The sequence below is a fragment of the Python bivittatus genome, unplaced genomic scaffold, assembly GCF_059951505.1.
Source record: "Python bivittatus isolate LINGU-HERP-01145 unplaced genomic scaffold, Pbiv_v1 ctg000480_np1212, whole genome shotgun sequence".
In the NCBI taxonomy this organism is placed as follows: Eukaryota; Metazoa; Chordata; class Lepidosauria; order Squamata; family Pythonidae; genus Python; species Python bivittatus.
In genome coordinates, this window is record NW_028277075.1 from 61,239,679 (window position 1) to 61,259,776 (window position 20,098).

Below are 20,098 nucleotides of genomic sequence, written 5' to 3' on the forward strand. Positions count from 1 at the left end.
TTTACTTTGTTTTTGTGATATAAAAAAAGTATGTCTCTTTGAACTTAGTGCCAATATCTCCACTGTATTATTTATAAATGCTAAAAGAAAAAAGAGAAAAAGAAAAAAAAATCCTACTTAAATTAGTGTAGATAAGTATTTAATTTCTGACTTCCCCTTTGTACTCCAACCGATTTACCGTATTTAGTAAAATAAAGTTTAGAAACCATACTGGAAATGTTTGTATTTGCCTCGCTGTGTGATGGTATATATGGAAGCCATTCTTACTTGAATTTAGATAAACTTCTATTATGTATTTATACTGTTCGTTTTGCCATTGCTGCTTATTCTCCAAGTTTAAATTCCCTATCAGATGTCGATACTACAGTGTGTTTTTATTTTAATGTTGTGCAGTTTGTCCTCACAGCTGTGAGCAGGTATCTTAATAAATTATGATATTTTAATTGTTATATTCTGTAATTATACCTAATACAAAGAATGGTAGTTTCATTTCAAATCTGATTTTTAAGATTCTATGAGTGCAAATTTCTTTGCATTACTTTTTTGGAGGTGGGTGGCTATATAAGACTCCTCTTTTGTATTTGGAATAGCCAATTTACATTGTCAGGGAAAAAATGATAGAGACTTTTTAAAGGACTAAAAGCCCTATATGGACTTTTGTTGAAAGAAGAAAGGACTGAACTGATGATTTATGGATTTGGGGATTAAAAAGGGTGAAAGAGGGAGAGGAAAGAGTAAGATGGCAATTACTTGATAGAAAGAAGGGCTGAAGTCAAAATTCTGTTTTCTTTCTTCACTTGTTTCCTTCTTCTCTTTCCTTCTATCTTCTTTTTTCCTTTAATTTTTTAATACTTCTATTGTATTGAAAAATTCTATTTTTTTAAAAAAAGGGAAATAGCCAGTTTACTGAAAGTTTTTTGTTTTTGTTTTTAATGCAATAGTCATTCCTTGTTTTAGCTGGGAGGAAATCCCCTTATTTTCTTCTCAGTTACTGTTTTACTTTTCTCTGTCTCTAAAGACCTTTGAAGCCAAAATTCATCATTTGGAAACAAGGCCCTGTAAGAAAGCGCAAGAGGGTTCTCCTGATCTGGAATACTTCGTGCGATGTGAACTCCATTGCTCAGCGCTGAGCACTCTTATCAGTTCCCTTAAAAGGGTGTCAGAAGATGTAAGGAGCACAAAAGAAGACAAGTGTAAGAAGGACTTTGTAGTTTAGATAATGAATTAGGAGCAAGGGATATTTCATAGATCACTTTTCAGGTGCTTTCTTTATTGCAATCTTCTGATTCTTCAGCAAAACTTTCAGAACTATATACATCTATTTTCTTCAAGGGGTTACCTAATTTTCCACATACATTTCTGGACATGTGAATTTAACTGGTAAATCGTATTAATTTTACTGAGATTCAGAGGACTGCATCCCTGATCTTACAGAACTTCCTGAAGGATGGCAATTCTGTTAACCCCCAAAACTGCATGGTCTTGTCTATGCTGGCTGGGATTATGAGATCTGAAATCAAATGCATCTGGATAGCACCAAGTTGGGGAAGGTTATTCTAGACCATCCAATACTGAGCAATGCTGATGGATTGGAGTGGTCAAGGCCCACCCATTCCCAGTCTGCTTTCTGGTGGGCAGGTGACAAAAGCCCAAATTAAAGCTTCTGTTATTCCATTGGAGTTTCTTCATATTATTCAATAAAAAACATTGGTCCTTTCACCTAGAGATTTGTGTCTGATCTACATTCCAGTAAAGGATTGGGGATAAAAGAGGATTATAGAATTGCATATAGTTATTAGGTTATGCTAGAGGAGATATTACCATTAAAAGCAGATAAATCCAGTACATGGAACACTCATATAAACAGAAGCAACTATTTTGTATTTCTGCTTTTGCTCTCCTTAGGTAACATTGGAAACTCCCCCACCCCTTCAGTCCCATCATATCTTACTAAGACCACTTTGTAGCCTTTGCATTAACCAGCCTCTTCTTAAATTTCACCTTACTTCCTCTTTCTTCCTTTGGATTTCAGTTCATTGGTTTCCAAAAAAAATTTCGGAGTTAGATCTATGTCACCATTTAGTCACCAAATTTGACCCTGATTTGGATCTGGATCATCCAGTAAGTAAACAATTTTGCTTTCATGTATCTTCTTCCTTGAAACATGCTTTAATTCTCTGTCTGAACCCATTTTAATTATTTCTTTGTGAGGATAACCTAAATATTCTATTTTATGAGATAAGAAATTCCCATTCTTATTGATCTCAGCAGTGCAATTTAAGTAAGTGTAAAGTGATTCAAATTGAGAAAAAAATCCTAATTTCACATATATGTACTCTGATGGGATCTAAATTGTCTGCCTTGAGGTCATGTATGTTTGTGACAAAGGTAAAAAGGCAAATTCTATGCTAGGGAGCACTAGCAAAGAGACTAAAAATAAAACTGCAAGTATTGCAATGCTTTTACACAGATGGTACCTCCATCCCTGGATTCCTTTGTATCAATTCTAGTAGACACAGTTGAAAAAGTGCAAAAGAGGTAAACAAAAATGATCAGTGATCTTGAACAGCTTCCCTATGATAAAATTCTAGAATATTTTGGACATTTTGCTTTGAAAAATGGCAACTAAGTGGAGCATAATTGAGATATATACAATCATGCATGGGATGGAGAAACTAGACAGATGTTTTTCTCCCTTTCTAAAACAGTAGAACCAGGGGTAACTTAGTGTATCTGATTGGAAGGAGTTTTAGAACAGACAAAAGAAAGCAGTGCATAATTAACCCATGGAATTCAGTATCACAAGACATGATGATCTGGGTGGCTTTAAAAGTGGGTTGGACAAATTCATGGAAGACATCCTTGAATCTTGAAGTCCTGAAGATTTAGTGTTATCTCCGACTTAGGAACATAATGCCTCTAAATGCAAGGGAACAATGATGGAAGAGGAATATGTTTCAATTTCCTGCTTGCAAGAACTTCAGATATATCTGGCTGGCCACAACAAGAAATAAAGTGTTGGACTAAAATGGACATTGGCCTGATCAGCAGGTTTATTTTTATATTCTTATGTTTATTGTATTTCTAGCAAAAATCTTGATTTTATTTATTTTTATTTAGCATATTGCTTAGCTTCTTTTAATGGTTATAGTCTTACTCAATATAACAGACTGAAAGCCTAAATGAATAATCCATATTCATTCATTCAAGGTTCATACTTTAATGTCTAGTATCAATAGAAGAGAATATGTGTAGCTCAGGGTTGAACTGTGGAGTCCTTGGGGTTCTCTGAGCTTGGCTGTTTCCTTGCAAACATTTCGTTACCCGGCTAGGTAACATCTTCAGTGCTAGAATGGGATGGGGTTTGCTCTCTGCTTATATACTGTGGCATGCCCTGCCAGTGTTGGGGGGAGGGGGGTTCTGGTGGTTCCTTGATTAGGGTATTGTTTACTGCTTGATTGTTTGTCTGGTGTTAATCTTGGTGTTAATCTCTGCTTATCTGGGTAATATATATACAACCGAGCGGTAAACAATACCCTAATCAAGGTACTACCAGAACCCCCCTCCCCAACACTGGCAGGGCATGCCACAGTATATAACAGAGAGCAAACCCCATCCCATTCTAGCACTGAAGATGTTACCTAACTGGGTAACGAAACGTTTGCAAGAAAAGAACCAAGCTCAGAGAACCCCAAGGACTCCAATGTACAGTATGTGCCATACGTTAAAGTGTTTTGCATAAGGGACACTGGATTAATTTTAAAAATGTATGGGATCTAATATAAGGCATGTGAAATACACCTTTGCAAAAACAAGCAAGCAAACAAACGGTACAGGGAATGAACTCTTGGTTCTTCATCTTGAACAACCTTTAATAAGAATTTGGCACTGTCATCAATAGTACGGTTCAGTGAAAAACTGAGATAATCTTTTTCTTTTCTCCAAGGGATTCTCTGACCAAGTATATCGTGAGCGAAGGAAAATGATTGCAGAAATTGCTTTCCACTATAAGCAGTAAGACTTGCCATATTGCCTACTGTTACCTATGGGCACCTCTAAACATAGTTTTACTTTTTTCCCCTCTCCCGCTTCATCACTTCTTCTCTTTTACACTCTTCCATCCTGCTTCCAGTGTTCCATGTTTGCCAGCTCTGTGATACTATTTCTGCCAATCAATTCACACATTCAAACTGGAATCAAATTACCGCAACCTAGTCCTGCAAATTTGAATTAGAGTGTTGGTTACTCTCTTCTTGGAGCTGAAAGAAATTCAGATTTGTGGCTAAATTTCATGTGGAATGAAATAAATCAACTTCTTTCTGAAAATTCAGTACATGCAGTTAAGAATAATGTGGTCATATATTGCCTTTGTAATTTTAAACTGAGATGTCTTTTCACATTCACTTTTGCTGTTTGTTGAATATATCTTCTGAACAATTATTTTCCCAGCACTTTAATAAAGTAGTTATCTACTCGGGTACTTATCTACCAACCTTTCTCAACCTTGAGTCCTCCATAAGTCTCCCATAATTCTTAGTCAGCCTTATCAATAGCAGTTATGATAATGGAAGTTGTTGTGGAACACATTTCACAAAAGCATAAAATTGGGAAAAGCTGGAGTCATTGCAACAACTCCAGAGATCACATTAGAGACTTAATATGAGCAGGGGACTAAGGTTCTTCAATGATGTTTAATTATGTGCAGTGGTGTAGATAGATGAGTTTTAGAGCTGGGCAGCTGTTAACTCAGTAAGATAGGCCATGTTCCAAAGAGTTCTTATAGACACACCTAAGACAGTTCAGTATACACAGATGCACAGACCTAGCTTCTCTCCCCCTCCCCCCGCCTCCATTCCTCGGGGAGCATCTCTTCATTCTTCCCTCCATGCCATGTTTGACGTTTTATAAGTAAAGTGCTGTAGATTCATGAACAATGATTCAGGTATAATCCTGAATGAATCAAAAGACCCATAGCATATAATAGATTTCATTGCATGGTTCTTTGGAACAAAGTCTGTATCTTCAGTGTTACATCTGAAATCATGATAAGAGTAAGATTCTAAATCAATGATATTGACTTTAGCAAATGGGTAATAAATCAACCAGTACTTTGGTTTGAATGCATCAAGGCATAGTTCAGTTCTTTTTCGTTAACCTAGATGTTCCATACTATCTGAATGGTCTAGGTTAGTCTGTATGACATGGGTTTAAAAAATCCTGTATATTTTTTTCACTGTTACTATTTTTTATTTTTATATATTTATACACACAATGTTTATGCCCCTAAATTTATGTTTTCAGTCATGATGATTCAAACCATCCTTTTAAAAATAAGTTTCAAAGGGTTAGTTTCAAAATGGCTGGCTGGGGAATTCTGGGAGTTGAAGTCCACCCATCTTAAAGTTCCTGAGGTTGAGGAACCCTGATCTAACAGATAAAGCTTGGTCTACCATGTACATGAGTACTCATCTTTACAGTGACCATACTTTCTTGGAAAAAATAAAGGACAAACCTGAAAAAAGGGCAAATCTGAAAGAGGTTCATGAAAATTAAAAAAAAAAAAGTAATTGTTTATGTTTATAACTTTGCTTTACAAAGGAAAATTCAAGAGCAAAACCAAGAAAATAAATAATTAAATAAATCTAAAAGCTTTCTGAAATAAAGAATTGTCCTTCATAATAAAGGACATATGATTGTTGTACTCATATTAGATCCAAACTAAGTTTTTTTTTAATTCATTGATTAGTTTTGTGATTCTAACTATGATATATCTCTTCTGTTTAAATCAAGTTTTATCTTTTAGATTGTGGTAGCTCTGGGCCACATTTCAGGCATGACTGGGTAAGGATCAGACTTAGTTAAACATTGCAGGGTTGATCTGTACTATTTGCTACATTGTTATTTTTGTATATCTGTTCCTTATATTCTTCTAATAGTGGAGACCCAATTCCTCGAGTTGAATACACAGCAGAGGAGATTACCACTTGGTAAGTGTGAAGGAACCTTTCCTAGAACTTTTCTTAGATCCTTCTGGGAAAGTCAAATTACATTTTCTAATAAGGTATCTGCCCCACCATTTCCATCTGAATTTTTAAGGTATCAGATGACTCACAGTCACTCTGGGTCAGAAGAAGATTCTCCCCCAGGCATTTGCACTGTATTTTACTTACGTTTATATATGTTTTTAAGCATCACATATTATTCCAGATGCTGTAGTGGTTGAGGCACCAGGCTAGAAACCAGAAGACTGTAAGTTCTAGTCCTGCCTTAGGCACAAAGCCAGCTGGGTGACCTTGGGCCAGTCACTCTCTCTCAGCCCTAGGAAGGAGGCAATCTTGCCAACTTCTGAAATCTTGCCAAGAAAACTGCAGGGATGTGTCCAGGCAGTCTGCAGGAATCAAGACTGACTCAAAGGCACCCCCCCCAAAATAAAAAAATAAAAAAATCAACTTAATCCTAAAGAAATTGCAGGATTCTAAGGTAACTATCCTTCTCCATGCAAACACTCTGGACATACTCTGGTTACCTATTTTTTTTTGAAGGAGGGAAGTGTATAGTACACTGAAGAGTCTTTATCCCACTCATGCCTGCAAAGAACACCTGGATGCCTTCCATTTACTGGAGAGGTATAGTGGCTACAGTGAAAACAATATCCCACAACTGGAGGATGTCTCCCGCTTCCTGAAAGGTAAGTATGTGGTCACGTTTAGAGAACTGGAACATTTTTATAGTATTAACCCTACTTGAAGCTTTGCATTTCTGTAGTTTAGTAGACTTGCTGCCCAATTTCAGCAGTACTTCTAGGGGGCTCCCAAAAGGTTGAAGGGCCTTTGTGGTCTGCAAGTCAAAGAGTGCCCATCCCTGATCTAGATATGTAGGACCACATTTAAAACTTAGAAGCACTGTTCCCTGGAACCAGAGAGCTGGTGACTGGAGAACGACAGATAGTTTGCAGATAAAAATAGCTAGGTACATTTTGAATTCAACTCTTTATCAGGACAAAAGCTATAAGTCAGTGTAAAACACTGTTCTTTAAATCATCATCACATTCTTGATATTTATCCCTTTATAAGCATTAAATTTAAGTTTTGCACTCAGAAGAAATTGCCCTAGAATGTTCTATGTCACATCTCCTTGGCCAGTTAGAGAAAACAGTCTGCCAAGGTTTGGCAAAGTTCATTGTTCATAAAAACATCAAAAGGTAATTATGGTCTCTGCAAGAGGGAGTTCAATAGGAAGCTTCTATAGAAGATGCTCAGTAGAGGAGAACTTCCATAAGATTATTGTCCATGTAAAGAAAAAGGATGCTTGAGGAATCCATTCTTTGCACATTCTGAGAAGAATTAATCTACTCTCCCTCTTCTGGACTAATGTATGGATCAAAACAATTATCCATTGGGATTTTGCATTTCTGCAAATTTTTGTAATGCAGATTTTGCTCAAGAAGCCCTATCAAAATAGGTTATTAAAACTGCACTTCAGGAGGAAATGTAGAAATCTGTTATTTAAAAGATAAACATTTAGGCTATAATCCTTAAAACATTTATGGTGACCCAAATCACCATAAGTCAATGCAGTTGATTTCCAAGAAGACATTACAGGATTCCGTTATTAGAAATATACTGTATTTCCTAATAATAATATGGTTATAGAAAGAAAAGACTTTCAAAAGAATATGTGCAAAATTAATGTAGAGTAGAAAAAGACTAATCTGGCCATCCCCCCGTCAAGAGATCTTCTAAGTAGTAACCAAAACTAACTCATTTCAAATATGATGCCTGCAGGAGATCAGTGGCTTCTGCAAATCTTAATGATTTCAAGAGCTTCCTGGACTGCAGAGATTATTTACAGAAAGTTCCACATTTTCCTAAAACTATTTTCAAAAATCAGAAACCTGTAGTTAACGATGTAACTTGGATCACTTGTGAAGACAGCAAAATATTCAGACTACTTTACAGAAACAACTTAAAAATAGACTCACAGGAAATATGTGTGGTAAATGCAAGTATTCTTTTGTAAAACAAGACAATCATAATTCTACATTAAAAAGGAGAAGGTATTTATAAGTACATTGATTATAGACATGATATCAAACTGTATGATTTGTTCCATATTTATAAAAAATGGACAAGCTAGAGCTTATGTTTGTTCATTTCTATGGTGGTTGAGCTATTTAATAAGTTAGTCCCCAAACTACTTAAGAATAATTGGTGGTTTTGTTTTGCTTTTAAATTGTGGCCAGTTGTACAGCTCCAAAAAATTCAGCTCTGGGTGTACCTGAGTGGCCACAGAGTACAGCACTAAAAAGTAGCATTGTCTATGCTTTGAAAATGATTAAGAAGAAATGTTTCAACACCCATTACCATCTGGTATCCCTTAAAGCAGCTTGACTATTTTCAGGTTTCCTGGAGAGCCTGCCCCCACCTTGAAAAAAGTTGTGGCTGTTTTAAAGAATCAAATCATTAAAGTTAATGTGACCTTTAAAGCAGCCACAACTTTTTTTAGGCCTTGTACAAGTTCCAGAGCACTTCTCCCAAATCATATTTGAAGCATATACAGCCATATTTTGATAAGACCCAGTAGAGCTCCTAATGTTCATCCTTTCTTAAATGATACAACCAAATATAAAAGGTGGTTTGGGTTGTTTCAGAGAGAACTGGGTTCCAACTCCGACCGGTAGCTGGCCTTCTCTCAGCCCGGGACTTCTTAGCCAGTTTAGCCTTCAGAGTGTTTCAGTGTACACAGTACATCCGCCATGCTTCTTCTCCCATGCACTCTCCAGAGCCGTGAGTACTGCCTCATAAGATTGGCTTCTTTAATGCCTGGCTTGCTGTTTCAGAGTCAGAGGAGAACTGGTTGTTTTTCTTTCCAAAGGGACTGCTGCCATGAACTTCTGGGACATGTACCAATGTTGGCCGACAAGACATTTGCACAATTCTCTCAGGTGAGCAAAGGGTGGATCACCTTGTGCTGAAGGTACAATCTCTTCTTTGCTAGAAAACCAGTACAGCAGCCATTGGCCATGCTGGGTGGGATTATGGAATGGAAATGCAACTCAACCAGAAGGCACTCCCAGATCAAAGAAGCACCCTTTTCTAAAATGACTTTTTCAGCAGCCAAAACACATAAGGGACATAGCATTGTCAAAGAGAGGTTTTCAGATTTTTTTTTTCCTGTGGTAAGGTTGGCTAAGGGGATTTTGATTTTTACTGTTAACTAGTGGGTTAAGCATGGGTGAGGTTTGATGAACCTACTACCTTTCATTTCTCATACTGAAAGGCTGTTTTAAAAAGAGCACTTTGGGCCTCAGATTACTCATCACCTCCTTTTCAATGACGGCATCCTTGAGAAATGGTTCTTCATTTAAGTGTCTACCCAAATAGATAAGCTATCACGTCCTGTGGCACGAGTAGGCAACCCATAGGTCACATGTGTCCTCTGGCACCTCATGGCTCCCCACCCATGCCTGACAGCTTATTGTTGAGTGTCAGTGTCCAAATGACCAAATTTTGTTATGGTTTTCAGATTTCCCCCCCATCAAAATTTTAGTATTATAGCCACTCAAATGATTCCAAATAGCTGATTTTCCAGCTGATTTCAGCTGAAAGGGAGCTGTTTTTCAGAATGTTAAGGATGGGGGAGGGGACAAAAGGTCTCAAGGATGTGAGCTGCTCCCATCTGTCCCCAAAACTCCTGCGCCAAAAAAAGGTGCAACATCAACTTCGAAAAAAGTGATTTGGGGCATGGACAAGATGGAGATGGGAGTCATTTCCATTCCCATTTCTACTGAGCAACCCCTTCCTCCCCAAAAAAGGTGCTAATAGTCCCCACCATTGTAGGGGATATCGCTACATCACCAAATGGCCTCTTGGCATTTCTGGAAGCTCAGAAGGCAGAGCTGTGCCCCAACCCCTCAAATGTTGCCTACTTCTGTCCTAAACATTCCTTGGGTAGTTTTTTCCCTTCATGTTTAGTCAAAGTCTCCTTTCTTACCATTTCTACCCATTTGTTCTTGTCCAAGAGCAGAAAATGAATCTGCTCTATCTGCTGCAAGGTTTCCCTTCTTTGGATGGAGTCCAATTTGTATTGTTTTAAAATGTAGTGCCCATATGAAAGCCACATGAATGCATCCAGGGCACCCCAAGTAGAATCTCAGCACTCCAGAGGTTCCTAAATGTCAAAATAGAGATAACAACTACAAGAATTGTAAAAGTAAATACAGTTTGGCATATATGCAGTAGAATACCTCTAAATAACCTATTTCAAGATTGCAAGCAGGCAATCAACTATGTGATCCCATCTGTATTCAGTTTACTTTGATTTATAGACTTCCCATGAGTTAATATCAATAGACGATGGGCTTTTACAAATACAGATTAAACAAGATCTCATCAATTAGGCTGCAGCACAGCCAGCTGTTTCCTGACCAGCCATGGTTATAATTTCCTACCCAGTATACAGGAAGACTGCCACTCTATAATTAGAAGCCATTTGCCAGTCTGGCTGTGAATTATGGGACTTCTACTATGTCTTTGGAGGAGATGAGGTTAGAAAGTTGTAATATGCAGAGTCTTGACCTGATCTACTGGTACCTATTGTGTGATCCATAAAATTTGAGCTGTGCACACCAAACATATAATGGTCAGGGGGAAAAACACACAATAACTACATGATAGTTTTCCTTTTGCTCCTAGGAAATTGGGCTTGCATCATTAGGGGCAACTGATGAGGAGATTGAAAAACTTGCAACAGTAAGTCCTTAATTCTAGGATACACAAATAGAGATATAATTGCCTCTGTTAGATTTTGCTATTGATTGTAAGTGTTGATATTAAATGCTAGTTGGCTATGCTAATCAGGAATTCTGGGAATTGTAGCCAATACAGCTGGCAAGGCCCAGATTGGGAAAGAAAAATCTGGTATAGGTTTTCATTATAAGGACTGGCATGAACAGAAGATAGTATTATTAGTAGAACATTCTAAAACTCCAGCATAAACATGACAAATAGAAAACAGAGACTGACTTTTAAGAACAACAACAACAAAAATGCATTTTTCCTAGAAAAGCCTCCAGTTAACTTCCCAAATGCAATGCAAAAGGGACAGATGCAATAAAAATCCCACATTTATCTGTCTAATTTAGATGAGAAAATCCTAACCATTTTGAATCAATGGGATCTTTTCAATCTCACTTTTCTCTGCAGCTTTATTGGTTCACGGTGGAGTTTGGGCTCTGCAAGCAAAATGGAATCATTAAAGCCTATGGAGCCGGCCTCCTCTCTTCCTATGGAGAGCTGATAGTAAGTGGTGCCCTCCTCTACCCCTACTGAGCTAAATTAAAGAGTACAGCAGCTGCTTCTGAGCTTGGGTGATCCTGTTCTGCGGACCAGTTACTCTTGTTGAAGTCATCGCATTACGGGGTTCTCCTGCTTTCTCTCCCTCCCCTCTTTCATTTAGCACTCTCTGTCAGATGAACCTGAACTACGGGACTTTGACCCTGATGCTACCGCTGTGCAACCCTATCAAGATCAGACCTATCAGCCTGTTTATTTCGTATCAGAGAGCTTTAATGATGCTAAAGCTAAACTCAGGTAAGAGTCATCGCTGGCCATATCATCGAACAGTGAGGATCCATATGTCTAGTTACACCAGTGTTGAGTTCTGGTTGCTACAGATAATTTATGAATGATTTCCGTCATTGCCAAATAATTAGATAAAAATCCCCCCCCCCCAAATCTTTAAAAGGATGTTTTTAGTGTTGCTTGTTAAAATGAAATCTAAATTACAACATCGCTAAATATGGAATAAATGGAATTTAATCTGCCACATATACATGCATTTAGGATTGATTTGTTAGTTTATTTCCTTGTTAATTTTACCATCACTCATTTTTCCATCCAACAAAATAATCAAGATGGCAAACATAAATGAATTAGAACATTAAAACATAATATAAATATATACACAAATATTAAAAAGACCTTGAAAATATTTGCAACGATGACATCCATTACATGTCTATTTCATTCAATAACATTTACAGGTATGTATGCATAAGATTGTAATTAATTACTTCCCCAAAGAGAAATGTTCTTTCCAGTTGGGCCGAAATAACTCCTGGTCCACTTAGAAACAGCTGATGAGAGGACCCTAGCAATATCTAACTAGTGACTTAAATAGCCTTGGTGGCAAAAAAGGTGCTTAAGAAATCATGAAAATTAGTCAACTTATTATGCATCACTGTAATGATATGATCTTCTAGATATTCAAACGTTTACAATATGGTTATCACATTTTATCAGGGATGGTTGCTGGTTACATTATAATGGGTCACAGAACTGGACAGCAATAATGTGAATGACAGCAAAGAGTCACAGAAAACTCTTGGTTGCCATCTAATTAACATCTTTTTTTTTTTTAATCCCCATTCTGGTATCCCCATTAACCAGGGTTTCTATGGGATTACATCTATCCAAATAATACACTTTTCTCAAATGATTCAGGGGAACTTGCTTTTACTGTAAGTAGGTTGCTGTTACAAATTATACACTGAATCTCATTAAAGGTCCAAGGAAGTTTATTGTTAGGGAAGAAAGTGATTTTCCATATATTCTCATTTCCACCAATGTTTTTAAAAGAGGGGGATGAGAAGTGTATATGTGTGAAATGTATGGACAGGTGAGAAGTCAGATGGGCTATAATTGCACATACTAGTATGTAAGAAGTAATATGGTCTTACAGCTTCTCTCTGCCTGAATTTTGTGAAGGAACACTATAATTGGAGCCAGACTTTTCACAGACTATTCTCATCATTTCTTCTCAAAGAATATTTACACATAGCATCCAAAGATAAATCTAACTATCAGTAGCAATTAGGGATCAAAGGCATTTGCATAGTAACAGAAGAGAAGGGATTAGCATTTGCTTGGTGTTTTGGGCAACTTCATGTGATTTCCCAGTGCCACTAGATGGTGCCACAACATAAATAATATGGAATTATTAGACTCCTATAGAGATTCCTTCTTGCCACATTAGGTTCTGTGGGCTACAACTCCAACAGTTATAGCTAAAGCTCCACCAGATGAAGGGGGAAAAGGATATATAATATCATCCCAACTAAAACATGGTGTTTTTTTTCACAATAAGAGTGATTGTAACTATATGTATGTGTGCGATTAGCAGAGAAAGGAGTTTTCCAGTTCAGCCTGGTCACTTCTGTGTGACTTAAAAGTCTGCACCTGCTTAGCTTCCAGCTCATAGCTTTTTTGCTATTTACAATTAGTTTCATATCCTTCACCAGTTCAGTGGCTTCCATCCTTGGTCACATAATGGCCAGCTACTTTGGACTGTAGCTTTTGGCTCTATTCAAATATATTACAGTCATAGATGATATTGGCTGACCTTCAGCAAACAAGGGACCTGTTGTGTGTTTAAATTACCAAAGCATAATGTAGGTTAAAAAAACAACAACAACCCTGTGGTATAATCAAAAAAATGTAGAAAGAAATAAAAATGTGTAGTGCAATTTATTGAAAGAAAAATGGAAAGTTTGTTTCTATTTTATATACAGTATGGTGGAAACATCAGCTTGCTTAGAATGTATTTAAATTTAGGCAAAGTGCAGGGATGGTTTAGCTGAATTTTGTATATTTTTAGACTAAAAATTGAATTTAGTTGAACCTTATATATCTAGTGACTACTGACAATATTTACCCTTTGTTCCCAGATTCATTCCCATAATCCTAGACAGCACTATACACAGCTGCTATACTCCTAGATAATCAATGGCCTTGTTGTTCTTCAAGGTCCAGGCTAAGGAAAGCTGGTTTACCCAATATGCCTTTCACTGCTTCCTTATCTCTTAATATTGCAGTAGTCCATCTATGTTACTGACTTTGATGTTTATCCTCTTCTTTTTAGGGTCTATGCAGCACATATCAAGCGACCTTTTTCTGTGAAATATGATCCTTACACATATAGTATTGAGCAATTGGACAACCCACAGAAGATCTGTCATTCCCTGGCAAATGTGCGGGATGAGCTCCACTCATTAATTGATGCACTCAATATTATCAGCTAACCCAAGATTTAGATGATCCTTTTTCTCCAAGCCAATGTCTTTTTCTGCAACTGCAACGTTGGTTTTCCACCATGGCTACTCTTCACTGCACTGTTTGGACCAACAACTTCACTATGATTTCTTTTAGGGTTTTGTGTTGCTGCCTCTTGCCACAATAATAACTATGATTTGAATTGTGCCCCACATGCCATGGTGTAGAGGCATTTTAGTGACAAGCTCGGTTGAAGAAAGGAAAGGAAATGAAGCTTAAGAGCTTAATCTTGAGTCCCTTCAGTGTTTTTTACTAATAGCAGGGGATCTGGATTGGTCAAATACTATAACAAATAATTGCACAACACATGATGAATTCCCCTTTGAAGAAAAAGAAAAATTATGTATTCCCAAAACATCAATTGTTCCCCAAAGTTCTATTTTTAAAATTATTTAAAATGTTAGAGATAAGCACAGAACAATCCAAGTAAGTTTTTATACTACCAGGTTCAAAACAGTTTAAGCCCCCTCCTGAAACTTGCTCAGTTCTGCCCCCTTGGAAGCTAGAAGAAGAACAACACCCAAATCAAAAGAGAGAAAGAGAGAGAAGTTTGAATTTTTGTATCTCTGAGGAAGGCTTCCATTAAATTTGTTGGACAATTTATTAGTTTATTATGTTCTCCACGTTTTTTTGTTTTTTTGTTTTTTTCCCTCCTATAATTTTGCAACATCGTCTATGATTTTTTTCCCCCAGAAAGACCAAACATTCCTTTAGCAATTCTCTGTTATGGCGAGAATCCTCCCAGCCCTTTTGCTTAAATGATTTCAGAGGGGTACAAGCCTCAGGACGCTGCCCCACACTAAGATTCTGCTGGTAACAGGAGCTCCAAAGAATTCCAAGGGATGACTCAGAATAAGGCCCAATGAGCTTTTCTCATCTGACTGGAACATCTTTCTCATCAGCTCTAATCTTTCCATCTGGGAAAAATTCCTCCAGGATGAGCAAACTGTTGACTAATGCACATTGGTTGCAGTTCTCTGTAGGCTGGTTTTGTGGCCCCATGAAACTCAGTGGAATCTCTTGCCAAGTGTGTGATAAAGGGAAGCACTGGCTTCTCAAATTAAAATGAGGTTCCACACCTATCAACAAACTGGGCTGACCCAGATCATGGTAGAAGCAGAGCCACATCTGCAGTGCTGCTGATACTACCATGTCTCAGCAGCACCTTTCACTCACCTGCCCATCATGTTGTATTACCAGACATGTACTACCCAGAGCTTGGTAGATAGGCAGCATGGATTAGAGTCAGGCCCAGGTTCAGGTCTGCTCCCATTCAGAGCATTACTAGTGCCACTTACAGTAAGAAGGAAACCTCTTGGGAAGCCTATATGAGATGAATGACTGCTGCTAAAGGCAGAAGAATCCACAGGATCAACAATGAAGTCTTCTGAACTCCTAGATCCTTGGCAACAACTATCTGTCCACCAACCTAGAGGGGTGGGTAGAATGAATAGCAGGAAATGGCTAATGGCTCATAACTCTCCATGTTAAAAATGTTGATCTTTGTTCTGCTGAAGCATCTTTAATTAGTGAGGCTTAATATCTTTGCCTCCTCTGGGGATGGAGGTAAGGGATGAAATCTGTGGCATGATGTCTTGGTACAATGTCTTTGATTTATGTACTTGCATCAGGGGGTTGGACTGAGATGTCATGATGCATGTTTTGTCATTCTTTGTGTCAATATGGCTTGCATCAGACACTTCTGTATAAGGACCAGCACTTGTTTCCTTGAATGGTTTAGAAGTCCCAAACAGCTCCTAGTTCTGACCTCAGCAGGCCTACCTAAAGTTAGAGAAGAACCAAAGACCACCATGAGGGTGTGATGACTAATGTATTCAGTTTGCAGTTTCCCTGTTCAGCTGGACTCTTAGACCATTGACTTCAGGGCTACAATGCCTAGCCTAATTTTAGGACATTTCTGCTTCTTCCACTTGCTTTTTGTACCCCCTCACCTGAACAACAACAGCAACAAAAAGAATCTAAAAAATTCAAACACTTGCACACACTTAGTTGAAACTATTGCTCAACTGTGAATACTGCAGCATGGCTGGCCAGTTTCCAGCTCCAGGCCTGAAGAGGCATCTCAGCATTAGCTATGATATTGTTTCAGTACTTTATAAGCCTCCTGTCATCCTACATCCTGCTGATAGCACTCTGCTCAGGGAGCAACAAATGTCCAGCTATGTCTTAGCACCATTAAGACATAAAAGTCTTCACTCTAAGATACTTCCTATTCTAAAGTTCTATCCATTAGAGTGGAAGAAAAAGGAAGATGGGTCACCTAAGAAACTAAATAGACTTTATATTTTTGAAAAGGAAGAGAAGTTTTACCATTAGCTTGTAGGTTTTTTGTTTCCATTTTGCAGACAAGAAAATTTATGAAAACATCCATTCAATATGATCAGGGAGTACATTTCTAGCAACTTTGTTAGGGATGCATACATTTAGTTTAAAAAATTCTCAGTGGCTAACTATTCAGGTCAGTTGAAGTCTTCATTAACTGCCAAGGACTTGGGCATATCATGGTACTTCCATGATAGTTCAGGTCTCATAAATGTTCTATGGCATTTGCAGTGCGGTATTGGTTCAATGCATGCTATGATTTCACCAAATCCTAGAATGTTGTTGTTACTTGCTTATGATAATGGCTAGCCACATGTATGTGATAAAGATCTTGCTACCTATTCCAGTTTTTTCCAACTTATTCACTCCAGATTTCCCATCACTTCAAGCTAACAATTGCAATAGTGACTGATGATGATAGGAGTTGCAATCCACAAATTTGAGGAGCCCCAGGTTATTGAAAACTGATCCATCTTATCTCAGATAGATGTGTTAAATGGCTTGTCACTTTTTCTGAGCTTTTTAGAGGATTACCTGGCCTTTTGAATTAGGTATCCTTGTATGATGGAAGAAGGTATCCTTCATGGAAAACCTTGATGGGTGTGTGTATGTCAGATGTAATAGAAACAAATGGAGATGATATTGCCAAACCACCTTGACTAGCATCATGTCTGAATATTTTCTGTATATTCTATGGAGCTATGTGGAAGAAGGATGCCTTGAAATGTCCTAAGGAGATGGCAAAAGTAGTTAACATTCTTCCTGTTGAAGAAGGTCACTGATTGAAATTCTTCCTGTTGAGAGTGAGACTCAAAAGGAAAATAAAGAGAAGCTTCCTTTTCTGTCTCGCTTGGGAATATTTCATGGTACGTTTGTATGTGTCTACCATACAGCTTGAAAGAACAGGTGCCAATACTGCTGCTGCTGCTGCTGCTGCTGCTGCTATGTGAAGTGGATCTCTCTCTCTTGCTCCATATTGCATATTCTTGTTTCTCATGCAGGTGCTGCTGATTTGCTAAGAATAAAATCATATTTCTGGGCTTGCACCTTCAGTGTGTCTTCCTGATCTCACTTGCCCTGACTGCCTTATTTTTAATGTTCTGATTTCAGAAGGCTGTTTCTGTCACAGCTATACACTGAGAAGCACCAAAACAACAAAGTATCTCATGAAACCAAGCAGTTTATTATTGCACAGCGTTTCATGCATCACAGTAGCCTTAATTCAGTTTCTCTTGAGCAGTAGTCATTGGTTAATGATTTTTGTCAACCATCCACTGTTGGAAGGGGACTTTGGACCTGTGCATTCTGATGGACTGTATAGACTGCAGCAGACTGCATTCATCATATAGTTCATTAAGCTCCATATCTAACATGATCCCTAGAAAAGTTTATTTGCTGGGCAAGCTTTCAGAGAAGTTACATTTCATTCAGTTCATAGATGGAGCTTCTCTGGATCAGCTAGCCCTTGGTTTCTGTATGTTCAAAGCTGCCTTCCAACAGTCCCCCCGCCCCCTCCCCTCTGGATAGCCAATTGTCAAACACAACTGTGATATTGCACACATGTTCCAGTGAAATCTATGCTGATCAGTGACCTATACTATACTTTACTTGTTGCTTGCAATATTGTACTGTAGCCATAATTATTCCCCACATCACTATTATGAGACCAACATTTTTTTCTTTCCTGCATATTCATAGTAACAACAGCAATACATTTTTTCTGGATTGTTTTATTGGCCAGTGTCTGTTCCCCCAACACACTCCAAACAGTAACTCCTATGACAATTACGTGTATTCCCATTATTATCACAGTTGGATGAATCATCAGTTGTATTACTTCCTCAGCAGTAGGGCTAAACTGTAAAAGAGAGTCCCACAAAGGGTATTAATCTATACTTGCTATTTCATGGAAAAGTGCCAGAAAATCTGGATGGTCATGTTGCACTTTGATTCGTGTCTCATTTTCCTATTCTACAAGATGTCCCAATGCTTGGTGGGTTCCTAGTGAAGCAGAAGTTTGTTGAGCAAAGTCAAGTTCATTCCCAATGTGGCTGTGGAAAAAAAGTTGGTACAAAGCTGGGGAACTTCAAAACTGAATTACCAACTAGTTAGGCATCCAATAACCCAAATCCCATCCATTAACATTAGCAATGGTACAAAAACATTGATTAATCAAGGGAGGGATGTACTTGAGTTGATTACCATTTATCCATATCAGCTAATAATAGGAATATCTCACAAAGTAGATAAAACACAAGCGAGGTGAGAGAAAGAGAGAAGAAAGATTAAAACCCAATAACTTTGTCCTGGTCCATGCAGGTTCCTATGGATATTTCTATTTCTTTGGCTTATACATAACCTCAGCCTTCAGCAGTCTGAAGGCTATTGACCTTTTCTAACTCCTCCTCTGAGTGGTGATCTGGGAAGATGCTGAGATTGTTTTTCCCATATCTCACTCTGCAAAATAAAATCTGATTAAGTTGCTGGGTTAGGTGGAGGTCACGTGGTATGCCTTGTTGCAAGTCACAATCCAATCTCCTTGCAAGTGCCTCCATATTCTTGAATTTCTGTTTCTCCTCAGCCATGGCTTTCTTAATTATGTGAAACTTCTTCGTAACACAGTCCAAAGCTTGCACCTCTAATCACTGAAGTGGTTTGCATTTGATGTGAGTTTTTTTCACTTCTCAAGCATATCGTTCATAGATCCAACTTGATGAGAACACTCAACAGCTTCTCTTGCCCAAGGATTGGGTCCCACAGTCTCATAAATCACTAAGAAAGTTTTAGGAACCAGGATCAGAAGAGATGTTCTCTGCCTGAACCATTGGCACATCACCCTGCTTACAGCATATAACATCCTTGAAATACGTGCATATTTTCCCCACTCCAAAAACAACTATACAAACTCTGAATCAGGCTGGCAATACAAAAGCTCAATGTTCCCTAAAACTCTCAAAATTGCTTCAAAATTCAAAATCTCCAATATCTCCGGGTCCTAAAGTTAATCTCAATTTCAAAAGAAAAAATTCCCGAAGTATAAAATCAGTTTTCCCTCCTATGCAATGTTTGTTGTGCATTGCGCTCCTTGCTAGTGACTGCCTGAATTTTCCATCACTCTTGGGAAAGGGAAAATATAGATAATTTACTCCCTCCCTCTCAGGATTTTTGTTCCAGTGGGCACAATCTCTATAGGAGACAACAGTATACAGTACTGTACAAAAATTGCACAGGCTAATTTAGTCAAACCTTGAATACAATTCTCTCTTTAATATGTTTCTCAGTTCTAGAGAACTGACTAATTAGAGATACCCCGTGCTGATCAACACAGTTCTCAACCGTGGTAAATAGAGAGATTATCTAAATTACTAATCAGTGGTCTTGTAGCCCTCTGATTCCAGAAAGATTTCCCTGTATGAAAATGATAGCAGGAGAAATAGTAGTTGAAAAGCAGCAAATAAAATGCGACCTATGGAATGGAGATGCTTTTACACTCTACACACAAGCTTCACACACTTCTCTTTTAGAGTTCCTTTTTGCCTCCTATGGGAATCTGACCTACTGGTTTTCTTTAGTCTTGTCATGGAATATTCTTACAATTTAGAAGACAGGTTAGTTCTTCTTCAGCAGTTCTCAGTCATAGAAGT

The 20,098-nt window shown here is 37.9% G+C and overlaps 1 protein-coding gene across 1 annotated transcript in view; it reads left to right on the forward strand.

Annotated features, from left to right (window-relative positions):
* Positions 1-14,252, forward strand: part of TH (tyrosine hydroxylase) — a 28,442-nt gene extending 14,190 nt beyond the window's left edge. Inside the window, exons 3-13 of the mRNA XM_007424233.2 lie at positions 1,019-1,193; positions 2,033-2,121; positions 3,947-4,014; positions 5,937-5,987; positions 6,543-6,688; positions 8,651-8,786; positions 8,875-8,944; positions 10,695-10,751; positions 11,205-11,300; positions 11,458-11,591; positions 13,921-14,252. Of these exons, the coding sequence (XP_007424295.1) occupies positions 1,019-1,193; positions 2,033-2,121; positions 3,947-4,014; positions 5,937-5,987; positions 6,543-6,688; positions 8,651-8,786; positions 8,875-8,944; positions 10,695-10,751; positions 11,205-11,300; positions 11,458-11,591; positions 13,921-14,080 (1,182 nt within the window). The 3' untranslated portion in view covers positions 14,081-14,252. The remainder of the gene's footprint in view (positions 1-1,018; positions 1,194-2,032; positions 2,122-3,946; positions 4,015-5,936; positions 5,988-6,542; positions 6,689-8,650; positions 8,787-8,874; positions 8,945-10,694; positions 10,752-11,204; positions 11,301-11,457; positions 11,592-13,920) is intronic.
* Positions 14,253-20,098: the final 5,846 nt, after the last annotated feature.